The sequence below is a fragment of the Polypterus senegalus genome, chromosome 18 (assembly GCF_016835505.1).
Source record: "Polypterus senegalus isolate Bchr_013 chromosome 18, ASM1683550v1, whole genome shotgun sequence".
Taxonomy (NCBI): domain Eukaryota; kingdom Metazoa; phylum Chordata; class Cladistia; order Polypteriformes; family Polypteridae; genus Polypterus; species Polypterus senegalus.
This window is the reverse complement of record NC_053171.1, coordinates 10,297,304-10,316,623: the sequence shown is the minus strand read 5'-3', so window position 1 is coordinate 10,316,623 and position 19,320 is coordinate 10,297,304. Positions and strand designations below refer to the sequence as shown.

The window sequence follows — 19,320 nt, the reverse complement described above, 5'->3', positions numbered from 1 at the left end:
CTGTTGTGTTTTCCAGTCATCAATTTAGGCCTGATGGTCTATCTCTATCAGATTGCTCTCATTAATAGTGCTCCTTAAAAGTTTTTAACTGAAATAAAACTCAGACCCATTGTATTTCATGCTTACAAATATTTCTTATTTCTTCCATAGATTTGCAACAATTTATATAAAAAGATCTGAACATTGGAAGGTGAGTTTATTTCAGGCAAAAAAATTAATGTGCTTATCAAGGGAGGGCAAAGAGCGGCTCTGCTGCATCTGGAAGTTACTGGCAGTAAATAAAGTGAATTGGAAAGGCCTGAAAAATATGAGCATTCACTCACCTTAAATCCATTCATTTAGCCATCTATTTCTCTGAACTTACTTTTATCCAGGACATTGGAGCTTATCTCAGTAGCATTGGATGCAAAGCAGGAACTAGCACTGGACTGAATGTCCAGTCTATCAAAATGTACATTCACAAATATGCACACATTCACCACTGTCGGGCATGGATCAGAAAGAAAATGGAGAGAAGATCCATGGATTTGAGAAATAGCAACATCAAACATCTTCCATACCATGCTATATTATATTATATTATATTATATTATATTATATTATATTATATTATATTATATTATATTATATTATATTATATTATATTATATTATATTATATTATCCTTTTATCTTCCAAACCTGCTCATCCAAATCAAGTTTGCAGGGAAGCTAGAGCCTACACCAGCAAGCATCACACACAAGGAAAGAACAATCTCTGGAGGTGATGCCATTCCATCACAGGGAGAACACACACACACACACACACATTTGTACTCAGTCAATTTAGCATTGTTAGTCCATCTAACCTACTTGTCTTTTGGCTGTGGCAGGAAACCCGAGCTCCTGAAGGGAAGCCATTTGAACGTGGGGAGAACCTAAAAGCTCCACTACGGGAGCAACCAGAACATAAGGTAGCAGTGGTGCCTGCTGCCCAATATTATATTACTAGCTGTCCCCCATGGCTTTGCCCGCAGAGCAGTGAAAAAGGACAAACTTTAAAAATCAATAAACAAAAAGGCATCACCAGCTAAGCGGAAGCAAGTTACACTCCAAAATGCAGAGGTAGACCAACTCTCCACTCCTGACTTCACGCTTCCCCCTCCCCTCGGCCCACAGCCTCTGTCTCAGATTAGTGCAAATATATTACCCCTGCAAGTGAACAACGATTCTTAGTGAGATGTGAGAGGTCGCAAAATCAACCGGTATAAATTCGTCAAGTAGTGCTCTCTTGAAAAGCAGACAGACATACAGACAGACTGGCATACATTATATTATATTATATTATATTATATTATATTATATTATATTATATTATATTATATTATATTATATTATATTATATTATTTGTGTTACCCATCTAAGACAGCATTAACATTTGCAGTTTACCATCTATTGGAATGTATTTTGTAATGCATTAAAATGCACTGCTTTTGTCATTCCAACAGATGTCACATCACAAACATTTGTAGTAAAAAATGCATTACTACAAATGTTCTTGATATGCCATCTGATAGAATGACAAATGCATTGCATATGTCTCTGTTAGCTCAATTCCATGTCCAAGTTTAATTTCTTGTTATAGACTAGCTGTACTACACATATAAGGTGGGTCAAAATCTAAATATTCAACATAACCCTCGGCATTAAAGTTTACAGTGCATAATGCAATGTCTCTGTTATATGCTAACTGCTACGGGATTCATGAAATTACTGTTACTGTTTGTGATGCACCATCTGATGGAATGACAAATGCAATGCATTTTATTACTACAAATGTTTCTAATGCACCTTTTGTTGGAATGACAGAGACACAGCAACCAGACAGACACACATGGGTAAATAGACACTTATCATTCTATTATATTATATTATATTATATTATATTATATTATTATATTATATTATATTATATTATATTATATTATATTATATTATATTATATTATATTATATTATATTATATTATATTATATAGACTTCCATTAAAGTATAATGATTAGTGCTGCTATGTTAAGGTTCTGAAGTCTTGGTTTTGAATCTTGGGCCTAGACACTGTATTTGTTCAGTTTGTACTGTATGTTCTACTTGTGGTTATGTAGGATTTCCTTACATATTAATTTTTTTTTTCAAATTGAACCAGAATATAATGGTATGGTATTTGTATGTGAGGCCCTGTGATGGAATGGCTCCACAAGCCTGTTTGGTTCCTTCTTTGCAAACAATACTGCTGACAATGGCAAAGGCCTAGTGATCCTGAACTGGATAAGAAAATGGATAGATAGATAATACAATAGATACTTTTTGTATACTTTTTGGATACTATATGTATTTTGGTGCCACGGTGTTCAGTTCTACTGCTGATAACACCAGATTTCATCTGAGTTCCATTTTTAGCTTAGTCTCAGTTTGTGTGGAGTTTGCTGCTTCCTCCTATGTCCAAGAAGTGTGTCTACATTTGGAATATAATATAATATAATATAATATAATATAATATAATATAATATAATATAATATAATATAATATAATCCAGTCCTGGGTAACTGGAGCCTATATGAACAACACAACAACACAACACAACACAACAACACAAAAGTGCAAAGTATGAACTAGATCTGGATGTGTAAGAGCTTCTCGTGATCCACTTCTGTACATATGCTCACTCACTCACACATTGAAAGCTTAGAGTCACCAATTAACATAACTTGCGTGTCTAAGTATAACGGAAGGAAACCAGAGAACCTAAAGAAAAGTCATTCACAGGGAGGAGGTTCAAACTCCTCATAGGCCACAACTGAGTGTGGGTTTAAAATGCACCACCCAGGATCTGTGAGTCTGCACCACTAACTATTGAGGCACAGAATAACATAATACAATAAGTTACAATAAATTAAATGGCATTTTACTTTCTAAAAATGGAGTACAGTAAAGTCAGTTTTGGAGACTGAACTATCAGCCTTGTGCATTAACTACTAATCCACAATGCCTACTTTTGCTCTTCCTGATTATGAGGATTACTTTCCAAAAACTGAATTTTTACTCAAATGATCAATCCATTCTTAATCTTTAAACAGGACTAAACCTTGGAAGGGAATCCAATATGGAATTGTCTAACATGTTCTTTTGGAATGAAGCTAGAAGGTGGCTAAACTGTGAATTTAACCTAATCACTGTATTTAAGAGGCACTAGCACTAACCAGAACACTTTTAGAAAGTTACCAATATAAAAGATAACGGTAACAATAATGCATTTCACAAAAATAGGAAATTATAGAACTGGTTAGGATGAAAGCAGCAGAATATAAAAGTGCTGATGTAGCGGTAACTTTTTTTCATGGGTAGAAACACAGGAAAATCCACACAAATACTGAGCACCTAAGCAAATTCCACACCAATGGGAACCTAGCCAGAAATCAAACCTGGGGACCCAGAGCTGTGCTGCTGTGTGGCAGCAGCACTAAACAATACAATGACAAGTCAGAAAGCCTGCGATGAAAAGAGAGATAGAGAGCTGCACCAGAAGTAACTGTCTGCATTGCACAAAAACTGACATGTAACACCAGCATGGGCAGGTACTCTGATGCTTAGGTTTGCATGTCTGTTATACACGTTACAGGCCACAAGAGGGTCTCAGAAGAGGCTCACCATAATAAGGTCATAAGCGTACAACTCACGTCATGGTGACCTTGAAATGTGTTTACTGTATTATGATCATTAGTCAATTGAACACCTGTGTGAGTTCATTGGGGCAGGTCGGTCAAACTCTTGTATTACTGAAGATTCACAAATGGACATGACAGTGTGGCAATGACAGTGGCTACAGGATGGCCTTTTCACTTGATGGAAATGATTTGATAGGTCATGGAAAACAACACCATGGGATGTAAGAACAAGCTACTGCAGCACCTTCACCAGCAACACCACCATCTACAAAGATGTAGTGCCTGTGGAAAATGATTTTATATCCGTATTTGTTTATGCTTAAAGTACTAGGGTGTTGCACCGTGTTAGCCATTATGAATGTAGTGAGAAGGCAAGCAAATGACACCATTTATTGGCGAACTGAGCAGATTACAACATGCAAGCTTTCGAGGCCTGAAGAAGGGGCCTATTACATCTGCCTGAAGAAGTTGCCTCAAAAGCTTGCATATTGTAATCTTTTAGTTAGCCAATAAAAGGTAATTTTGCTTGTTTATGCTTAAGTAACTGATGCTGCAGATCTGATTAGTTCAGATAGTTATGAACTATAGTTATTCTGTACTTTACTATGAACGGGCAGTATGGTGGAGCAGTGGTAGCACTGCTGCCTCACAGTAAGGAGACCTGGGTTCACATCCCGGGGGAGTTTGCATGTTCTCCCCGTGTCTGTGTGGGTTTCCTGCGGGTGCTCCGGTTTCCTCCCACAGTCCAAAGACATGCAGGTTAGGTGCATTGGCGATTCTAAATTGTCGTGGGTGTGTGTCCTGTGGTGAGCTAGCACCCTGCCCAGGATTTGTTCCTGCTTTGTGCCCTGTGTTGGCTGGTATTGGCTCCAGCAGACTCCTGTGATAGTATATAGCGGGTTGGATAATGACTGACTGACTGACTTTACTATGAACTACATTTATATAGTATAAGGTAGATAACTTTCTGACCATTCTGCGATTAAATCCAGGCTCCTGGAGCTGAGCCACTGTGTTACCCCTTCTAGTGTCAGCTTGTTGAAAATAGTCGAGGTGTCACTGACATTTTAGGGTCACAATTTACCAAAGACCTTACTTGTTCAATAGTGAAGCACTTTTTAACAAAAATAATCAAGTCAGGAAAAGAAAAGCCCACCAGAGCATTTAGCTGAAGCTGACTTTCTTGACTTCAATGACCTGCAGCACACTTACAGCCACACACAGCTGAGCTGCTGCCAACTGGCTCTGTCTATTTTCGGGAGGTGTGAAATGCTTTGTGTCTCTGTGACATCTGCTGTCAGCTGCCAGGGTCACAGTTCAAGGTTCTGTGCCAGCTGAGCCCATTTAAGGCGGTGTTTGTGTGAGCGAGAAAGAGGAGTGGACAGGTGAGGAGAACATGATGATCAGACAAAAACTGTTTTGATTGTGTTTATGACTCGGGGGGCTCCCTGAGTCGGTGACACCTGCTGCTATTCAATCTGAGCCCCTCGTTTCCTTCATGGCCCATGGCTGGGTACATTACTGGTTTTCCGTGTCCTTCAGCTGCCCGCCTCAGTGCTCATCTGACTCTCCTGTAATCACCCTTCCACTGAAGAGATGTCCCAAAGGACAGATTGTGACTTATCATGAAACAGATGACTTGGCAGTCCAACAATGCAGTGTAACAATACAATGGAAAGCCATGTCCTAGTGGGGCCTCTGGCATCAGAGTCTCACTGGCATTACCCTACAAATAAATTAGAAAACTATAATGGATTCAGGCCCAATGCTCAATATCCAGAGATTATGGTATCTACCATGATTTTGTAACTGGAGAGCTGACTCACTCAGCAGCACAGAGCAAGTCAGTAAATGTAGCAGAACGAGTACTGCATCCTCAGGAAATGCTGTTGGACCAGATCACCAACCTGCTACATCCACATGGCACTGAACGCTAGATGTCTAATCCTGCTTGGATTACTTTCAAGTCCTCACATAGCTCTGCTCCTCATTACCACCAGTCTTTGGTCCCTTCCCCTAATTGCTTGCTCTCTCCCTCCTCTCTCCTGAAGCTGGCACATCTCTTCACATAGCACCTTAAGAGGGCTTCTTCAGCCACTCACTTAGCTCTAATTGCGAGGCATCCAGCTTGTTCAGACCCTGTCAGCTCTCAATTTGCCAGGTCTTTTGATAGCAAGTCCTGGCACAAACTGAACTCTTGTGCTCCTCTGAAGGTTAGCTTCTAAGTTGGCTGTTAACTTTGCATTGTCATGCCTGTCATTCCCATGATTTTGTTAAACAGCATCTGCAATCGTCTCTTTAACTTACTCATAAATCAATCAATTTCTAAAGCAGCAAATCAATCAATCAAAGTGTGTATGTGGCCCAGCAAGGTGAATCGACTGTGTACTCCTTGGTGAATCTGCAGTTGTCAGATCAGGAGGGAACTGAACACGATTGTCTCCACTGCATGACCTCCTCGCAAACCACTTCACGACCCACTGAAAACCACCAACAATAGCAACTCATGACCCACATTCAGACAGTCTTCTAGTGGTCGATAAAACCATGAATGAATGCATCAGTTAATTCATTTACTTTTTAAATTATAAAGAAATTAATCAATTAATTATGAACTGGTAGCAATGATGGTTAGCACTGATGCTTCAAAGATGCAGTATCACTGGTTCTAATCCTGTGCCCAGTCAATGGATTCTGTGTGCAGTTTGCAAGTTCTCCCATTTTTGTGAAGGATTTTGTCCAAGTACACAATTTTCCCTCCTATTTTCTATAGGTGTTCAATCTTTCCAATGGACTGGCACCTTATCCAGGGTTGTCTTCTGCTTTACAGCTGATGCCATTAAGATAAGCTCTGACTGCCCACTACCCTAAAATCGGATTTAGTGATACTGAGAAGGTTATATTTTTTATCAATTTAAATTTATTTGTTGAATTTTATTAACACAACATTTCATAGGGTTAGGGAGGATGGAGCCTAGCCCAGCAGTATCAACTGCAAGACTAAAGCCAGCCCTGGATATGGCACCAGTACCTGGAAGAAACCATTCACGCTAATCTACCCCACCAGCTCCTTTATGGAGACATGAAACAAAAACTGGACCACTGGAGGAAATCTTTACAAACTTGGGGAAAATGTGCAGACACCACAAAGACAATGACTAAGAATGGGATTTAAAACCAAGACGATAGATCTATGAGCTTTAGTATATTTATTTATTTTGTATAGCACTGGAGCACAGGCCTGGAATGTTGTAACAAGTTCACAGGTGATGTAATTAGAAATTTTATGAATTACTAATTACATAATGAAAAGTACAAAGAGACATACATATTTAAACTGACAGAGAAACAATGTTACTTAAATAGAACCCAAAATATCTGACCATTAATTAATTGTTGAACTATGGATAAGAGACAGCAGTACTGTGCAACTATGCTGATCAATGCTTCATGCAATGATTTAATTAGCTAATTGATTGATTGGCTATTTGGTTAAGTATCAGTATTTGGGCAGCACTGTTGGATTTGACTCTCAGCCTGGGTACTCCAGTGCTTTCCCAATCTAAAGATGTTGCATGTTAGGTGAACTGTTCCCTCTACTTTGGTCTGGTTTGATGAACTGATGCACACTTTAAAGCTGATTCAAGCCGTGTGTCTGATACTTCCCTTAATTAAAATTCATTTCAGAAAAGTTACATATCATTAATATTATTATTATTCCATTATTATTATAGAATTAATTTTCTCACAAAAAGCATGCACCAGAATTGTAGAAAAGGATGTGAACTAAAACTGAACAAGAAGCCAGGAAACAATCAGTTGTGAAATTTCAGAAGATCCATTCTACTCAAATAACACTAACAAAATGCTAAATTAAAAAAGTTACAGTGAGAAAATTTTGTCCTAATTCCTAAAACTGTCTATAGAAGTTTTATCATTAACATCAGCAATGTTTCTCAAAATGATGTAACCCACTTTTTCATATGTAAGTGATTTTTTGACCCATTTGGGGGGTTCAAAGATAATCATCAGAACAGGAGCCCTCCTTTGTGAATTTAACATATCATGAAAATATCATGCGGCAATGCCGAGCACTTAGGCACCCCAAAGTGATTAAGTGTTTGTGACTCTCCCATTACCCACTTCTATTAGGAAGAGTAGACACTCATAGCCTACCAGTGGCAGCCTTTGACCCAAAAATGGGTTCCAGCCCACTGGCTCAGAACACACTGCTTTAGAGGTTGACCAAGAATCTTGACTGTTATTGACTGTTGGGTGGAGTGGTGGCTCTGAGGTTAGAGATCTGTGCTGGCAATCGAAAGGTTTGAACCCCGTAAAATGCCAAAAGTGACTCTACTCTTTTGGGCCCTTGAGCAATGCCCTTAACCTGCGATTGCTCCATCCCGGGTATGACGTGAATCTGCCTCCAGCCCTGCAAGTAGGCCCTCCAGCCTGCAGGGAAAAACATGGGGGTTGGTGGCGGAACAGGCACTCCAGCCAACACTGAGGTGTCACCTATTGCATGGCTGCACTCGGGTCCTAATTTGAGATCTTGAATTGGTTTGTCATGTGGTGGGTGCGGCAATGCACTGTATCAGCGTGTGCTCCTAACCCCTGTCTCTTGACTGTTGCTGTCACAGTCTGTCGACTTCCAGATGTTAGGGGACAACAGTTAGTTCCATTACTACAAACGAATTATCATGAATTGGGTTAATTTTAAATTTTTTTTTTGGCTCAGTGTTATTAGTTTTCTTTATTTTTTTCTTTTCTTCTGTGGTTATGGGGCATGGGGAATTCATTTGATTGCTTTGTGTAAAATAAGGCCGTTTTAATACAAAGACATTGAGTTTTAATTGTGGGTGCTGCCATTTCGGTTGTTGTTTTATCTGCTGTCGCTTGCCTCATTGCCAGTTTGGGACAGAATCATTACACTGTGACAATGCAAAGGTCAGTGTCACTCACTTTCTGGTTGTCCAAGATAATGGACAACAAACAAAATTGTTAGCAATGTTGTTAGCAAAGGAGTTGGTTTATGAATTTTTCATTCTAATGTTGACTGTGATTTATAAAGGGTATTGGGTTTTGTTTACTGAGCATTTTTTTACTTTCAACTTTGACCCCAGCCTGTTCTCGACAAACATTTTTGAAGCTCTCTTGGTCCTTTAACTGTTTTCTTTATCTGCTAATAGTCAGTTATGCAGAACACAAAATGCGCAAAATGGCGGCACCCATTATCAAAATAAAGAATGCAAAATGGCATTGTGGTAAATAACAAAAGCAATGTGAAGCATAAATAACTTAAATTAAAATTAAATTCAATTCACAAAATAATAATGATGATGGGTTCTGCAATTCTATTCAAGAACATTAGGGTAATAACAATTAATACTAATACTGCTACAACATCTAACAATAGTAACAGTAATAGAAATAATAAAGGTGAGGACCATGTTGTTCCCAGTCCCAGGCTCTGTTTATTTTAAGTTAACCATTAGAATTTCTCAGCTCTTTTCACTTTTTCCAATTTACAATAGGGTCCGGATTATGAGAAGCAAGCACATAAATCCAAAGCTGGGCATTTTGCCCATGTGGATGTTTATTCCTGGACGGTGGCAAGTAAAACCAACATCATCAGGCTAAACTAGGCAAGCTCCTTTACTTTAATGACATCCCACCACAGCATAATTTAGAATTGTTCCAGTGCAGTGAGATCTCAGGCTAGGGTACCACCCTACAGCATCCAATCCTGTGAGCCCAGAGAAGCAGAGAAATGCCTCTTCGTCAGATGGCATGAGGCCAAATCACCATGGGTGAACCGTGAGGACAAGCCGCCGGGCACAGTAGCCCTGGTCAACAAAAATCAAGAGAATTTATTTTCGGTTGCTTATTGGTGCCACAGTACATAATGCTAATGTGAATACAGAGAAGTGCTGGTGTGTTGCCATGGACATACATTTGCTTCAATTTCCGTCTAAAAAAAATCCAAAAATATCTATAGAGATAGATAGAGATTTTGATTTTGTAAAATAAACAGACAACAAGAGGATGTCCACATAAGTTGTCTAGAGGCATTTTTACACATATCAACTTCAATTTGTGACCCTTCACATGCAACTACATATTTCTTGGTGTTAATTCAGGTTATTAATCTCTGAATTGTGTTCCGTAACCATAAGGCACAAAGTGGCCTAACAATCACAATGGGATGCCAGATAAACATGGGGTATAAACCCCCATTACAGGAAATGAAGATAGTTGGTCAGCTTTATTGATCCATTAATGGTGGGCCTCACACCACCAGCCCTGAAAGTCTGCTAAGTCAGCAAGCGCCTGAGATGTAATAACATTTACAGTCATTTAGTACAATAAACTGCAAAAAGCAAAAGTCAGGATTGCCAAAGTAACCTGTAGAACTTGGTGAGGCATTATGCCATTTATAGGGAGTTTGTGCAGCATGGTGGTTCAATAAGGCAAACATTAATTTAGATGTGAGAAATACTGAATAACTATCTCATAGAACACATTTGTAGGGCAAATGCCCTGTTTGGATGGCATTAGTTCTACACCAGTAGGTGGGGTAAAGTAATTATTACTGGAGGACCGCTATAATTTTCTTCCCATTTGAATCACTCATGTCAGTCACTTTTTACAGAATGTTTATTTAACATTATAGAGACTTTTAAATTCTATAAAAAGTCATGTCATTTTCTAAACCACTTAATTGATATCAGGGTTTCTGGGGGTGTTGCAGCCTAGCCCAGCTAGCATAACATGAAAGGCAGGAATAAACTGTGGATAGGGCACCAGTCCATCACAGGGAGAACACACACACACACCTTTATCCACACACCAAATATACACTAGGCCCAATATAGCATTGACATGTCTTTGGACAGTGGGAGGAAACCAGAGCACCTGGAGTAAACCAATACAGACAGGGGAGAACATGCAAACTCCAAACAAGGAGGACCTGGGATGTGAATGGCGGTCAACCACTGAGCCACTGTGTCACCCTCTATAAAAAGTCTATAAAAAAATAACCCCAGGTTATTCTATCCATCCATCCATCCATCCATCCATTTTCTAACCCGCTGAATCCGAATACAGGGTCACGGGGGTCTGCTGGAGCCAATCCCAGCCAACACAGGGCACAAGGCAGGAACCAATCCTGGGCAGGGTGCCAACCCACCGAAGGACACACACAAACACACCCACACACCAAGCACACACTAGAGCCAATTTAGAATCGCCAATCCACCTAACCTGCATGTCTTTGAATTGTGAGAGGAAACCGGAGTGCCCGGAGGAAACCCATGCAGACACGGGGAGAACATGCAAACTCCACATAAGGAGGACCTGGGATGTGAATGGTGGTCAACCACTGAGCCACTGTGTCACCCTCTATAAAAAGTCTATAAAAAAATAACCCCAGGTTATTCTAATCCCATGCAAATCAACAAGTCAGTAAAATTCTGTCATGTATGAAATTTGAACGGAACCAAAATTCAGAGGTCCTCCAGTAATTAAAACCTTACCCAGGGCTCAAGTAGAAAACTAGAACTGTCAGTGTACTCCTTCTTGTACAACCTGAACACAGGGGGGTGAGGTGAGGGGTGAGGTGGGGTGTTAAATCCTCTTGGAGGTCTAAATGGAGTTGCAAATGGAGACATATTGTTCTTATAAATAAGGGTTGCTAACGTGGTGTGAACTGACGGTATGCATACATTAACTATGTGGAATGGGGAGACTTTATCTCACCTTGTGATGCAAAAAACTAATCCTGTCTGAATAATGCTTAAAAATTGCAGTGGTAAAAATGGCTTTACACCACCTCCTGGAATAAAACTAATCCTGTCCGAATATGGCTTTACTTTATATAGAAGAACATCCATCCATCCATCCATTATCCAACCCGCTATATCCTAACTACAGGGTCACAGGGGTCTGCTGGAGCCAAACCCAACCAACACAGGGCGCAAGGCAGGAAACAAACCCCGGGCAGGGCTCCAGTATAGAAGAACATACTGATACATAACAATTTTTGATTGATTTTCCCATTTTATTATCAATTTTTTTCAAGCCAGAAAGGCAGCACAGTGCTGCCTCTAGATTTTTCAATAATTCAAGTGCTTACTCAGTTAGTCAGTCATTCAGCTGCTTGTTCTCTCACAATCTCCAGTTTTCGACTCCATCACAATAATATTGTTATAAGGCTAATTAGTGACTCATAACTGGCCCTGATTGTGATTGTGTATGTGCAACAACTTTAATGGAGTTGCCTCCTGTTCAGGTTTGACTCCTGCACTTCCCCATAACCCTGCATTAAAAAAGTGGCTTCAGCAAACTGGTTTATTGTATTAGGAATGAATGGACAGGTTAAACGGTTCTTGCAGTTTTCTCTTTTTGAAAAGCACAATATTAACAAACACTACAATAATATAATATAATATAATATAATATAATATAATATAATATAATATAATATAATATATCAGTTAAACCCATAATTATGTGATTCATTTCAGCCTGATGCCAGGATCACTTCTGTACACGAGAGTCGTGGGACTCTTTAACAAATTGTTAAAGTTGTAGTTCATATTGAATCCTTAACACTTTTTCCCAAATATCTGGATAAGGGCATCTAATGGGACATTTTAGCTCTTAGCTGGACAAACCAGCCCTAAGGACCAAACGTCTCCTCTTGTCTGTGAACATCGTCCTTTCTTATTTAAACAACCTATCAATCAGCCAAGCAGGTATTTGATTATTGTGATCATTTCTATTCACTTACTGACAGTCTTTAATGAAATATTAAGAAAGTTCTTGTAACTTCCTACTTTCATGATTCTATTTCTAATTCATTAATCATAAAGCTGTTTATATTTAAAGCATTCATACGGAATTCTTTTAACATCCTAGACTAGTATCAGCTGCAGAGAGGGGCTACAAACCAGGAGAGCTGAAGCTGGTTAGCAGTTTGACATGGTGGAGAGTGAGGGCCTCACTTATAAAGCTTCTAGGACCTCCAGTTGTGAAGTGGACAAGGAAAGTACAAATACTGCATTATGGATGCATTTTTTACTGTTCATCATACACACACGTCAAGCATGTTCCGCTCCTTCCACTAATGCTTTATTACTGTGTGTCCGGTCACCACTCAGCTCAGTGGGGTCAGTGCAGACTTTTGGCCCCTTTGGCTCTGATCCTGTTCTTGTATTCATGTGAACAGATTTAAGGTGCAGAACTTTCGGTCTCTGCCTGTCTTATGGTATCTGTTTTTTGTGAGTTTTCTACTTTTTTCAGTACTTCACCTACTTTTCAGGTTTGTTATTTTAGTTTACTTTCATAGTTAAATGTGAGGCCTTTTACTTGCACATAGGTGTTAGTCCATTTAATTCAATAATAGATACACCATTGAACAAGGGTTGATACATTCACACTTATCAATGAGCTCATTGCTTGTAGTTAAATGTACAAATATTTGTCACAACTAAAGGTTAGGTGTTAAATGTAACTATGGTGCTCCCAATTTCACTCTACACATAATACTGAGAAATGGAAAGGGCTCATTAACACCTGAATTTCGTCAGCCAGAGTTGACTCTCAAACACCCACAAACCCCAGTCCCAAATTAACCGAGAGGTCAGCCACCCAGAAACACTGAAAGATGGAAGGACAGACAACAGAATGAAAAAAGAGAGAAGTACCTGAACCAGTCCGGAGTAGCAAGAAGGAGTCTGTGGGTAGACGGGAAGTCCATAGGGGTGAAGAACGACAGCAGGAGATGAGAGCATGGTGCATAGTAATGAAGACAATGATCAGAAGTGGGAGAAAGAGTAGAGAAGTGGGGGAGACGGGGAGAGGAGGGGAGGAGGAGGAAGAGGAGGAGGAGGAGGACGGGTGTAGAAGACGGCACCAAGGCTTGAAGAAAGAAAGAAAAACCAACAAGAAGGAAGGAAAGAAAGTTGATTCTGGCTGACCACAAGACTTTTGAGATTTGTTTTTTTTTTGCTCCTCTTTAGAAGTTTCAGTCAAAATGGTAAAATAGAAAATAAGAAAGAGAAAAAAAAGTTTCAGAGCTTAAGTTTCAGTTGTCAAGAGTTGCATCCTGTCTCAGTTTCTCAACATGCGGCCTGCCTCGTCCAGCTCAGAAAATGTTTTGTGTCAATGCCTCAGCGTGTCAGAGTCCGGCAAGACGACGCTGGCCAGAGTGACAGGGACAGCTGAAGGGGGTCCAGTTCCTCTCTAGTATTTTTAGATTCAGCCTCCTGCTGTTCCCGTCTCTCTCACATTCAGCCTTCTGATTTGGTGTACTGTCTGACAGATTATTACGCCATACTTTTATTTAATACGGCGTACAAATAATAATTCTTGGTACTCTTCAGCCCTGGAATGAGACCAGTAAAGAATGACTAATGCTGATATGGTGTGATATTTTACAGATGTTTTATCATATTTATTCATTTTCAACGCTGGAGCCCATATCCAATACCAATAGATTCATGCACAAGACAAGACTCAGTTTTGGACATGGTATCAGTCAAATGCTGAACCCTCTCATACACTGGAACCATGACAGACAACATACATGCTCATATATGAAATGGAAATAACCTTGTCCTTCTAGATATGGGGAGAATGTGAAATCTATGCACAGACAAAAATTATTAGAACATCAGCATTAGTAGTAATATAGCATAATATAATAGAATGTCCACCTTAATAAAAGGGGTATCCTTCAATAAGGGCGTGTAAATAAAGGCGAGCTTCAAAAGGGTGACCTCAATTGGGCGCAGCGAATAAAGGCAACAAAAAAAAATGTATTATTATTGTTGCTCTTCACATATTCCAGAGCCATTTGAACTAAATTATCTACGAACGTCTTTATTTGCCAATTGAGGTCCCCTTGAAGCTCGCCTTTATTTATGCGGGCCTTTGTTTGCCGCACCCAATTGAGGTCGCACTTTTGAAGCTCGCCTTTTTGTACGCGCACTTATTGAATAGAGACAATAAAAGGACAAGTATCTGTGTGTGTCTGTTTATCTGTTGCTTTATCTCTGTTATATGCAATTTTGCATTCATAAACCAGTGCTAATGTTTGTGAAGTGCCATCTGTTGGAATGAAAAATGCAATGCATTTTATTACTGCATGCATTACTACATGCATTTTAATAGATGATGCATTGCAAACGTTGCTGATTTAGTCAAACAGAGCGTAAATGCTGGATAGACAGAATTTAGTTTATCCTCCTTAATTAAAGGACAAGTGTCTGCTGTGTGTTTGTGTGTTTGTGTCTGTGTGTGTGTTTGTGTCCATCTGGTTACTGTGTCTCTGTTATATGTCATTTGGTATGGGAATCCTTAAAACAGCACAAATGACTGTGATGTGCCATTCTGCTGGAATTAAAACTGCAAAACATTGTACTACTGCATGCATTACAAAATATATTCCAATAGATCGTACAGTGCAAACATTAACACTGAATGTGTCCAACAAAGAATAACTGCCAGAATGACAGAAAACAGCTTATCTACCTTAATAAAAGGACAATCATCTGTGTATCTGTGTGTCCATCTGGTTGTTGTCTCTCTGTTGAATGCCATTTGGCATTAGATTAGCAAAAGCAGTGCTAATGTTTGTGATGCTCCATCTGTTAGAATTAAACATGCAGTGCATTTTATTACTGCATGACTAACAAAATACACTCCAATAGATAGTGCACTGAAAGCATTAATGCTGAATACTCTGTGGTCTACATTGTTTTGTCAGATTTTAACCCATCTTAGACAGGTAGCACAGCTAGTAGTATAATATAATATAATATAATATAATATAATATAATATAATATAATATAATATAATACCATCTTTTAAGCTTCCTTTATCATGACCAGGATTACTGGGATATGGGGCCTTTACCAGCACACATAGGGCACAAGGTAGAAACAATCCCCTGGACAGGGCACCAGTTCATTGCAGGGTGAACAAACACACACACACACACAAACACTTTGGCCAGTTTAGAATCCCTAATTCAGATAACCTGCATATCTTTGGACTGTGGGAGGAAACTGGAAGACCTGGAGGTAACCCATGGAGACACGATAATATATTATCTTCTTATATAATATGCTACCGTGGCTGTCCGTTTGTCTGTCCAGGATTTTAAATCACCTATAGCTTGCAAACCGTTTGAAAAATTTACCTGAAATTTGGTACACATATACTACATGATGGCTACTATCCACTTTCTGGGTGATGATTGACCTCCAAGGTCAAAGTTCATCCCAGGAAGGTGAAGTTCAATAATCAAATAACTTGTAGCCTGAAATTTGGTACACATAGACTATGCTGAAACTCTGCACTACAGCTTTATATTAAAAGGGAAGAGTTTGGGAATTATTAGTCTTTTTATTATTATTTTATTTTATTGTAGAATCAACTCTCTGCAGAAGCCACCAGGATGGCAGTGTATTGCATGTGTACAGGAGTCGTTCTCAGTCCCTACCACCTTCGCTGTCACTTCCCCTACCTCTTCATATCTTAAATCATTCTTGAGGCAGATTGTGCCGACTTAAGTGAAAAATTAAGGAAAATGTACTAAGCAATTGTAACACAAACACTGACTTAATCAGTTTTAACACGAAAACATACCAACGAATGAAGAGAAGAAGCGAGCCGCTAGAGTGGAGACAAGAAGAGCTGCTCAGGAAGGAGCAAGCGCATCAACCTCTGAGCAAACAACAACAACAACAATGTTTATTTATATAGCACATTTACATACAAATAAGGTAGCTCAAAGATGGAGAAAAGAGAAATAAAAGACAAAAAAAGAATAAAAATAAGACAACACTAATTAACATAGCATAAGAGTAAGGTCCGATGACCAGGGAGGACAGAAAAAAAACAAAAAAACTCCAGACGGCTGGAGAGAAAAAATAAAATCTGCAGGGGTTCTGAGGCCACGGGACCAACCAGCCCCCTCTAGGCATTCTACCTGACATCAATGAAACAGTCCTCTTTGTATTTTGGGTTCTCATGGAAGGACTTGATGATGATGGTCAAACGAATAGTAAACGTAAAGAGAAAGAGGATGAAAACTAGGAATGGTCAAGTCAAGTGGATTCACTGTATTTATCGTGCAGTCCGCCGTTACTATACATAAATTACAATGCCATACCATACCATACTACACCATTTTCTAATCCCGCTTAATCACAATATAATATAATATAATATAATATAATATAATATAATATAATATAATATAATATAATATAATATAATATATCCGTTTACTTCACTTCAGGGTCACAATAGTAGACGTTTTTCCAATAGCATCAATAGTGTGTCAGGAGCTAACCCTAGATGGGATGGCAGTCAATTTTGGGGCACACTCCCTCACACACCTACATTCACTCGCGCAGTGCCAATTTAGTGTTGTAAACTGATCATCACACACATCTTTGGTTTGAGGGAAGAAAAACAGAATTTAGAGAGGAATTATAGACAGCTTCTGTTTAAAACTGAAAAGGACAAATTAATAGAACCTCTCTCATAGTGGGCTCCGTGAACATGCTCTATATCAAGTGGATTATATAAACACATGGATGTAAAGTTTAAGTGATTAGCCGCCCGGCAGTTTTATTGCACAAAAAAGCCCTTTCATTATTATTTTTCTACTTTTTTTACAGAGTTGCTCCCTGTTTGTCTCACCAGTTGCTTCCTCATTCCATCAATAGCACCATGAAAACAAGAAGTGGATATGAAAGCAGATGCATGAATGGACATGCTGTATCATTGCATTTGGTGCTGTATTGTATTGAAATGGAGACTAACTATGCGTGTCTCTTGTATTTTTACAGGCGGCTGCACATTTGTGACACATGACCTGTTATAACCTACACCTGGCTTGTAAAGGTGATCGTCGTCACAAGGTTTTGGGCAGACTTTTGGCATCCCCCTGCTGCTCTCCTTCTTTCTTTATCCACATTGATCATCATGCTTCCAAAAGTTTTTATGTATTCCTCTACTTTATAACACATTAATCCCCGTGCCTTCTCTTTTCTGAATAAGAGTTTCTTTACTGAGTAAAATTGCAGAGCATCAATAAAAATGTAGACAGTCCCATGCTGCTTTTTTTTTTAATCACACTTTAGCACTCATCAGGGACTTTCTTGTTTTAGTGGCCAGACATTTTAAGATAATGATTATCTAATCTGTAGGGCGCCACATGCTTTTAATGTCACCAACAACACTAGGGCTGACACAGCCGTAGCAGTCTTTTTCGGTTTCTCTCAGTCATTGGGTGGCTGCCATTTGTTTCTATTATGGACACCCCCTACAATCTCCCTACCCCCACTAGTCAGCTGTCATTTGCTGGTCACCGCCTTTTTCATGCTCACCATTCTCAGACCCTCTTTAACTGCCCCCTGCCCCCCAGTATGCCCTGTACCAGCTGTCAGCTAGCATCTTCTTCTAGGATGTCCTTGCATTCCTGTCAAGAAGATGATCCTGGACAGGAGCAGCAGTGATGGGCTCTACATGTGGGGTGGCAGGCTGGGGGGCACATGCTATAAAAAAAGAGATATGAGGAGAATGAAATATGGAAACACTGGGAGGGTCTTGTGAAAATAAAGTCTCTTTATATAGCGCCCTTCTCATAATTACATGTGACCACCAATCAAGGAAAATATCAGACATGCCTAATAAAAGAATGAGAAACCAAATGAATTCTGGGTCTCCAATTCAAGCTCTCATTTGTGTCTAGAAGTGACTTATTTAACAATATTTTAGTAAGATTCCATGTGTTTGTGAGATTGGGAGCTCACAACTGGATGGCTTGACGTGTGAATTAGGCAGCACAAGTAATTTAAGATTTTTTTTCTTGGATTTTATAATATTGTTTGCTGTTGTCCAACGATGATCACATTTGATCTTCATTCACTTCTGTTCTATCAAAATCTTTTTTTAAAATCTCCTTTCTGCATGAAAACATGTATTTACATTTTTTTTCTTGGCCATCACTACAGTGAAAATGAGGTAAGTAACTTATAAAAGATGTGCTTTTGTGCAAAGTACTCTATTAATTGCAGCTGCTGTATTTAATGAAAACAAGCATGAAAGTGAACATGGCACCTGTTTAGCTGATCAGATAGAGGTTGAGGCCTTGTTGTTACTGACTAGTGAAGAATTGCTGTCTGATAAATAAAAATGAAAAAAAAAATACAGATTTTATATTTTTGACAGGTAAATGAACTAAAATGAAGGAAAAAACAGAAAATAAAAAACTCACGAGCAAGTCATGGCAGTAGTAGTGGTCCTACAAGGCAAAGGATAAAGTAAATTAAAAGACAGCAAGAGTCAGGCATCTGAATGAACAAGGAAGTGAATAAGCAAGATGGACATTAAAGGTTACATGGCAGCCCACCAGGACTGTCACTGCCCACCACAGGACTAAACTATCCAGGCAAGCAGTGGACGGCATGACAGGTGGAATCACCAACTTCTGGAAGACCTTTCTGCAGCAAATAAAATAAAAAAAAAACAATTTGGAGCAGTAATGAGCACTGATAAAGAACTAAAGAAGTGAATTTAACATAACAGTTTCCAAGCGGG

The 19,320-nt window shown here is 39.2% G+C and overlaps 1 protein-coding gene across 2 annotated transcripts in view; it reads right to left on the bottom strand.

The window, feature by feature from the left end:
* rbfox1l (RNA binding fox-1 homolog 1, like) overlaps nucleotides 1-13,747 on the bottom strand; it is a 45,164-nt gene extending 31,417 nt beyond the window's left edge. The window contains exon 1 of one of the 2 annotated variants that reach the window (XM_039741258.1): nucleotides 13,409-13,747. In XM_039741258.1, coding sequence (XP_039597192.1) covers nucleotides 13,409-13,495 — 87 coding nt within the window. In that variant the 5' untranslated portion in view covers nucleotides 13,496-13,747. The remainder of the gene's footprint in view (nucleotides 1-13,408) is intronic. The other variant, XM_039741257.1, reaches the window with a different exon arrangement.
* Between the last annotated feature and the right edge of the window lie 5,573 nt (nucleotides 13,748-19,320).